This window comes from Nicotiana tabacum, chromosome 22, assembly GCF_000715075.1.
Source record: "Nicotiana tabacum cultivar K326 chromosome 22, ASM71507v2, whole genome shotgun sequence".
In the NCBI taxonomy this organism is placed as follows: Eukaryota; Viridiplantae; Streptophyta; class Magnoliopsida; order Solanales; family Solanaceae; genus Nicotiana; species Nicotiana tabacum.
In genome coordinates this window covers 168,954,103-168,962,347 of record NC_134101.1, presented here as the reverse complement: position 1 = coordinate 168,962,347, position 8,245 = coordinate 168,954,103, and the positions used below count along the sequence as shown (strand labels likewise).

The 8,245-nt window shown below is 38.9% G+C and overlaps 1 protein-coding gene across 1 annotated transcript; it reads right to left on the bottom strand.

Moving 5' to 3' along the window:
- Positions 1 to 5,379: 5,379 nt before the first annotated feature.
- On the bottom strand, positions 5,380 to 7,965 carry LOC107765400 (putative pectinesterase/pectinesterase inhibitor 41). Its single transcript, XM_016584037.2, has 2 exons — positions 6,806 to 7,965; positions 5,380 to 6,213 (listed from the first exon to the last, which is right to left on the bottom strand). Exons 1-2 carry the CDS (start codon positions 7,905 to 7,907, stop codon positions 5,522 to 5,524), a joined length of 1,794 nt encoding a protein of 597 aa, XP_016439523.2. The 5' UTR covers positions 7,908 to 7,965; the 3' UTR covers positions 5,380 to 5,521.
- Between the last annotated feature and the right edge of the window lie 280 nt (positions 7,966 to 8,245).

Sequence of the window (8,245 nt, the reverse complement as noted above, 5' to 3'; positions counted from 1 at the left end):
GGTGGGTTGAAGAGCATCGAGAGTGCCTAGTCCGAGGCTTCGGCGAGGGCGGTGGCCCTGGAGAACATCCGCGTTCTCCAATCCAAACAAGAGTCGGAGAGAGCGACAACTACCCTCATGGAGGCAAGGCTCGAGGAGCACATCAGCGAGATCGATCAAGAGGCATTGGTTCTGGGAAATCGGTCGCAGCACTGGAGGCAGAAAATGAGTGATTATTGGCTCAGGTTGAGTCTTTCTCCACTGTCGTCCCCCGCCATATGCACGAGCTCTGGGTTTATGCCGAAGCCCAGCGGGATATATATAAGAGATTGTGGGAGGAGGGTACTGTGACTGAGGCTGCCTAAGAAGAAGCGCGAGTGAAAGCGTGGGAGGCTTGCATCAATTGTAGGTATGATGCGGCTACGCCCGAAGCTAATAGGGGTACGGATAATGGCAATGGGGAACTTCTTGGAGATTGTGGTGGCGGTGATGACGCCGAATGAAGAATGTAGTTCTTGCCTGTTCTTACTTTCAGTTGTTTGTCGCTTGTTGTTGTTTCTTCCCCCTCCCTCTCCTTTTTTTATTCTTCTTCCTTCTTCCCCCATTTTTTTATCGTTGGCTTGGGCCATATGTAAGCGGCGATAGTCCTCATAATGACTTTGTATAAAGGAGAGTCTTTTCTTCGTTATTTTCCTTGTACTTACATTTATTCCATCTGTTTATGGCTTTTGGAGCGAGATGAACGCCTGTATGGTGAGTCCCGGTCTTTCTTTCTAATGGCTTTTGGCCTTAGAAGCATTTAAACCTAATCGAAATAGTACCTCTTCATTGTTTGATCGAGGTCGAAATTTTCTCTTATAGGCGGAGGCCCTTGGCCTTAAAGGGTGTTATTACGAACTTATCAAAATAGTAACCTGTCGTCGTTCGATCAAGGTCGAACTCTTCTTCTTTTTGGCGAAGGCCCTTGGCCTTAAAGGGTGTTATTTTGAACTTATCGAAATAGTAACCCATCGTCATTCGATCAAGGTCGAACTCTTCTTCTTTTTGGCGAAGGCCCTTGGCCTTAAAGGGTGTAATTTTGAACTTATCGAAATAGTAGCCCTTCATCGTTCGATCGAGGTCGAACTCTTCTTCTTTTTGGCGAAGGCCCTTGGCCTTAAAGGGTGTTATTTCGAACTTATCGAAATAGTAACCCATCGTCGTTCAATCGAGGTCAAACGCTTCTTCTTTTTGGGGAAGGCCCTTGGTCTTAAAGGGTGTTATTTCGAACTTATCAAAATAATAACCCGTCGTCGTTCGATCGAGGTCGAACTCTTCTTCTTTTTGGCGAAGTCCCATGGCCTTAAAGGGTGTTATTTCAAACTTATCGAAATAGTAACCCGTCGTCGTTCGATCGAGGTCGAACTCTTCTTCTTTTGGCGAAGGCCCTTGGCCTTAAAGGGTGTTATTTTGAACTTATCGAAATAGTAACCCGTCGTCATTCTATCGAGGTCGAACTCTTCTTGTTTTTGGCGAAGGCCCTTGGCCTTAAAGGGTGTTATTTCGAACTTATCAAAATAGTAACCCGTCGTCGTTCGATTGAGGTCGAACTCTTCTTCTTTTTGGCGATGTCCCTTGGCCTTAAAGAGTGTTATTTCGAACTTATCGAAATAGTAACCCGTCATCGTTCGATCGAGGTCAAACTTTTCTCTTTTTGGCGAGCCCTTGGCCTTAAAGGGTGTTATTTCGAACTTATCGAAATAGTAACCCGTCGTCGTCCGATCGAGGTCGAACTATTCTTGTTTTTGGCGAAGTCCCTTGGCCTTAAAGGGTGTTATTTCAAATTTATCGAAATAGTAACCCGTCTTCGTTCGATTGAGGTCAAACTCTTCTTCTTTTTGGAGAAGGCCCTTGGTCTTAAAGGTGTTATTTCGAACTTATTGAAATAATAACCCGTCGTCGTTTATCGAGGTTGAACTCTTCTTCTTTTTGGCGAAGGCCCTTGGCGTTAAAGGGTGTTATTTCAAACTTATCGAAATAGTAACCGGTCATCGTTCGATCAAGGTCAAACTCTTCTTCTTTTTGGCGAAGGCCTTGGACTTAAAGGGTGTTATTTCGAACTTATCGAAATAGTAAACCATCGTCGTTCAATCGAGGTCGAACGCTTCTTCTTTTTGACGAATGCCCTTGGCCTTAAAGGGTTTTATTTCGAACTTATCGAAATAGTAACCCGTCATCGTTCGATCGAGGTCGAACTCTTCTTCTTTGTGGCGAAGGCCATTGGCCTTAGAGGGTATTATTTCGACTTATCGAAATAGTAGCCCATCATCGTTCGATTGAGGTCGAACTCTTCTTCTTTTTGGCGAAAGCCCTTGGCCTTAAAGGGAGTTATTTTGAACTTATCGAAATAGTAACCCATCGTCGTTCGATCGAGGTCGAACTCTTCTTCTTTTTAGCAAAGGCCCTTGGCCTTAAAGGGTGTTATTTCGAACTTATCGAAATAGTAACCCGTCGTCGTTCGATCAAGGTCGAACTCTTCTTCTTTTTGGCAAAGGCCCTTGACCTTAAAGGGTGTTATTTCAAACTTATCAAAATAGTAACCCGTCGTCTTTCAATCGAGGTTGAACTCTTCTTCTTTTTGGCGAAGACCCTTGGCCTTAAAGAGTGTTATTTCGAACTTATTGAAATAGTAACCCATCGTCGTTCGATTGAGGTCGAACTCTTCTTCTTTTTGGCGAAGGCCCTTGGTCTTAAAGGGTGTTATTTCGAACTTATCGAAATATTAACCCTTCGTCATTCGACCGAGGTCAAACTCATCTTCTTTTTGGCGAGCCCTTGGCCTTAAAGGGTGTTATTTCGAACTTATAAAAATAGTAACCCGTCGTTGTTCGATCGAGGTCGAACTCTTCTTGTTTTTGGCGAAGGCCCTTGGCCTTAAAGAGTGTTATTTCGAACTTATCGAAATAGTAACCCGTCGTCGTTCGATCGAGGTCGAACTCTTCTTCTTTTTGGCGAAGGCCCTTGGCCTTAAAGGGTGTTATTTCGAACTTATCGAAATAGTAAACCGTCTTCAGTCCTAGTTTTTGGAGAGCCAAATATCTTCTGGGAGATTCCCAGTCCATTTGGCACTACTCGCAATGGAGGGTACGACGTCAGAGAATGGGAAGCATTGCTATTTCGCTTAGGTTCGCTCTGCACACAAATTGTAGTTTCCTTGTTTGTCTTCTGTCTTCCGGCTCGGAGGTACTGCCAGTGGGAGGTATCACAGTTGTTTTGCAATAGTTTTTCATCCTTCAATTGAAGTGTTTTTTTGTTTGCCTGCGTGGCCGTTATATTCCTACTTGAGTAGAGATCGGGAGGCAAGTTAGAATGAAACTTTCCTTGCCCCCTATTCGGTGGTCCGATGGGGGAGAATTGATTGGTACTGTTGTTCGCCATGTTTGGCGTATCAGTAGTTGATGGGGTAAAGATTTCTAAGCTTGATTGTCTTGCTCGGCTCTCCTTCCCTTACTGCGCTGCTCCTTCGTCTCGCGTGGGTTGAATTTTCTCTTCGCGCTCCTTTTGGTGGGCGATTGTATTTCTTGTCTTTGATCTGGGAGAAACTAGGAAATTTCACTAAAAAATCCCCACAGATGGTGCCAAATTGTTTGACTCAAAAGATATTGAAACCTTTTTGAACAAATCTATCAAAGATGACGGGGTAAATCTTAGCTGAGACATAATAAATTCCATATAAAATAACTAACAGTATGGATCATACGTAAGATGAAGAGAATGTAAATGATCTTATTGAGATTTAAAGTTGTGTCTCCCATCAATCGTTGAGGAGATTGCTTTACATATTTTTCTAGAGATTCATTCTTTTCTCTCAAGAATAATAGAAGAGAGCTATTTTGGTTTTTCTTTGAGAGATAGCCGGAGCATCACCCTTTTTGAAAGCTTTCCCTTGCTATATATAGTCATGACACCCTTGCCCTTTGTTTGGCTCGGCATCCTCTTGCCTCCAATGGGTCTTAGTCGTGATTGTTCTTGCCGACTCGTCGGATGCCAGGAAAGGGGCATGGAGCGGGCTATATTATCTTTCACTGCTCGGTTACTTAGGCGGGATGTTTGTCAGCTCGGTCGAGATGGTCAGATTTTGACCAACACAGACCTAACAGTCAAAGGGCATAAGTAAACCAAAAAGGTGGATGGACGGGTATTTTTAGCCCAATAGGTGAATGAAGGTTATTTTAAAACTTTTTCCAATAGTTTAGGGGTATTTTGAACCCTTTTCGGTTTTTAATTTTTGGGGGAGATAACTATTTACTGTATTTGTACGTGTCAAAACAAACCGTCCACGTGATAAGATGTACAGTAGTACTCCCTCTGTCTCATCTTTTAGAAATATTAATTAGGAAAGACATTGGACTATTCTATCCTTATTTATATATTAAGATATAATCTCTCTTTAATGAATATTTATTCTATATATATATGCTATCTTTATCTTTAAAAACAATTATTACTAAGGGTAAAAAGGAAAAAAAAATAATTAATTTTGTCTTGAATTTTTAAAATGACAAATAATTTGAGACAAATAATTTTGTAACCATGACTATTAATATGAGACGGAGAGAGTAACAATATAAACTGGTACTCCCTCCAGTCCACAACAAGTGGTCAATTTGCTTTGGGCACACCCATTAAGGAAATATTAAATTCTAGACGAAAAAGTTAGTGTGACTAAACTACCCTTCATTAAATGTTGCACCATAATTATAGTAACACTTACTTAAGGGTAATTTTGGAAAACAAATTAATTTTTTTCTTGATTATATAAATGGACACTTATTTTGGACTAAAATAAAAAAACAAATTGGTCACTTATTGTGGAACAGATGGACTAATTAATTATTAAGGGTGAAAAAAAATATAATATATTTTGTTTTGAACTTCTAAAATGACAAATAATTTAAGATAAATATTTTTAGTAACCACGACAAATATTATGAGACGGATGAAATATATCCTAAGGCATAAATAAGGATAAAATAATGAAAACTCTTCCTAATTAATATTTTAATAAAGACGTGTAAAAGAACGCGACAGATAATTTGAGGGAGTATTAACTTATTGTTAGCAAGTATGAACATACTGTACATGTTACGTAACTTGAATGCTTACCGTATTACACATATTTCATGACAGTCATATTGTTTACTTTAATGAACTTTTGAGAATCCAAACCTTGAGATTGAGACTTAAATATATTTGCAGCCGAGACAACGTTTCGTTGCGTTCTCCAAGAGAGTTGTACTAGTGCTATAATTTATGCAGATTCCTGAGAAATACATCGATTTTAGGTTCTTGACATTGTCAGTGGGATACCATAATAAAGACGACTAATTTCTAGCAAGTACTATATCAATGATCAAACAATACTTAAAATTTGAGTAGATTAAATAAATGAATTCACATTAAACTTAAAATGACAGGACTGTTTACAATCCTCCCTATTAATTCGCCTTAATCAACTCTATAGTTATGAAATCAAAAGAAAAAACTTAAAGAATTGAGATGGTTACAGTAAACTATTGAAGTATGGCACTCCAGTCTGTGGCAACCAATCATCTCCAACTAGAAAACCAGATACTGTAAAATTAACAGCATCAGTAGCATTCAAAATTTGGATTGCAGGCCATGTAACTCTGTCTGTTGTATTTGATCCCGGTCCAGTGTTATTAAACTCTGCATAATAAGACGTGTTTAGCGCGAAATCTCCAGACCAATCATGCCAACCTAATGGATGAATAAAACCATCCATATAAGATTGCATATAAATCGTCCTCGAATACTCCTTCCATGGCCTACCAAGATATGTTTTAGTGCTACTACTGCTAAATGCCAAATCATCTGCAGGTCTAATTGTGCAATTATGGATTGAAATTCCAGTGTTTTGATTTATGTCTGTTCTGCCTTGAGCTGTTATTGCATTGAACTGATTGGGCAAAGGGAGACGTGGATACAAGTTGCAATTCTGGAAAACAGCAGCTGCATTGCCAAATATGAAATCGACAGTGCCATAAATGTCACACTCTCTGTAAAATTGCCTAAGAGAGTGTACGTATAACGTGTCTTGGTATGCCTCAAAGCTGCAGCTATAGAATGTGGATAAATCAGCACCGTTTCGGACTGCAACTGCTTGATGCTTGATTGCTCCTGCTGTGTTTTGGAACGTAATGTCAACTGCAACAAATCCTAGACCAACCACAGCTGCAGAAGTAACACAAAACTATTGTTAGACAACCATACTACAAATTTATAAGTACAACATTAACTTTTGGAAAAGGTAGAGTTGTTACTTTGATGACTTCTGGGCGACAAGTTCGAAATGTGATACTAGTCTCTTTATAATCTAACCGAAGGTTGCATATGCAACCCTCTCACAATTCAGACACGTATTCATGTTATAAATTTTATGGGTTCGATCTTTAATATTCTTACCAATAAAGCGGTAACACTTTTAAAAATATGAGATTTGAATTTAATAGTTATCCCATGGAATAGTTATCCCAGGCGGTAAATTGACAATCTCAGAATTAATACAACATAGTACCATATAGTCAATAAGAAATAATATACGGATAAGTAATCCTAGCATAAATCCAGTATAATTATTTTCATCATAACTAATCTCAGCATAATTTATCTTCAAACCAAACGAGCAATGGAACTTATATGTTATGGATTCAACTAAAGCTTGTATTTTCGACACGTAATGTGTGTATATATAAAACCAAAATCTCGACAAGTATTATATTCTGAACTCATAGTTTCAAAGGTAAGGATATCATTAGATACTTACAAAATGTGGAAGAGTTGAATGTTGTCCATCCATCAACAAAGCTATGATTGCCTGTAATGATGGTTCGATTAATGCCATCACCAATCATCATCAAATACTTCTTGTTCTTTGCAATGACAACATACTCCTCGTACACACCTTCTGTTATGTATATGAGGAAATACCCTGCATCAACTTTGGTATTATTAGGAGCAGCCGCCACTGCATCATTAATGGTAGTGAAATTCCCACTTCCATCTTGATTGACAATCACAATGTCACTCACGTTAACTTGGTCATTATTTTCCTGCTCCTGCAAAAGCTTTCTCCTGCTTACTGTTTCCAAAATTGCTTGGTTTCGTGCCGACATTTGGAACGACAATTGGCCATTTTTGAACAGTTTTTTTTGACTAGGTTGACGAATTTTTAGTCCATTTTTCTTCTTTGGAACCCACCCTTTTGTGAACAAAGCTAAAGAAACACTATAAAGTTTAGTGTCATTTGAAAGTGGAGCGACTAAGCCATTTCTCACACTCCAAGCAGAGGATGTTGCTTGAAGACCATCTAAACAAGTTTGTGTGTTTGTCAAAATTGCACTGAGCATTGTTTGCACATCGTCAGCTTCTAAAACTGGGAGAATTTTCGATGTCACGTTAACAGTTTTAAAAGAACTTGACAAGTAATCCATGTTAAGCCCTGCTAGAAAATGGCAATCCTCTAGTGCACGGACAGCAGTGATTGTTAAGTGTTTGGATTTTCGAAGGTATTTTTGGATAAGGGACAAGAATTTACGAGCTGAAGATAAAGATTTTCGGACGGATTTTCGACCGTAGGCATAGACATTTTCATTGGGACTCCCTGTTGGTGGAAGCACAGATGATCTACAGAAGGAAGGATAAGGAGTGGATTTGCAAATAACAGAGGGAGGTACAGGGGTATTTGGAGGAACATCAGCAGCAAAAGATTGAGAAAATAAGATTGGAATAAGCAGAAAAAGTGTAGTGCAAAAAAGGGCGAAATGAACAAAAAAGAAGTTAGAATTTTTTGCCATGGCTTTTGGTATGCACATGAAATGGTGATTAGTGTATGGTTTTTTCTGCAATGGTTTGATGGATATTGGCATATATATAGCTAAAGAAACGGATAGCCAGCTTAGGTAAAAGCCTAGTTGTAATTCTTTTTGCTACGTGAAGAGGAAGGGTGGCAGAAGACTTAATAGTACGTAGTAGTAAAGTATTGTATAAAAATGGGATCCAAGTCAACCAGTAAATTGCATGGCCATTTTCTTGAAAGCGCGTCGATCTTGAAAATAGAGTAGTTGTAGTATTTGGTACTACTTGGTAGGAATGCATTGATTGGGTTCAAACAAAGAGATGCAAATTTCTTGTGCCTTACTCTTCAGATCCACTTTAATTAATTTTTTAATTATTTTCACACATATTAAGAAATTTACATTTTAGC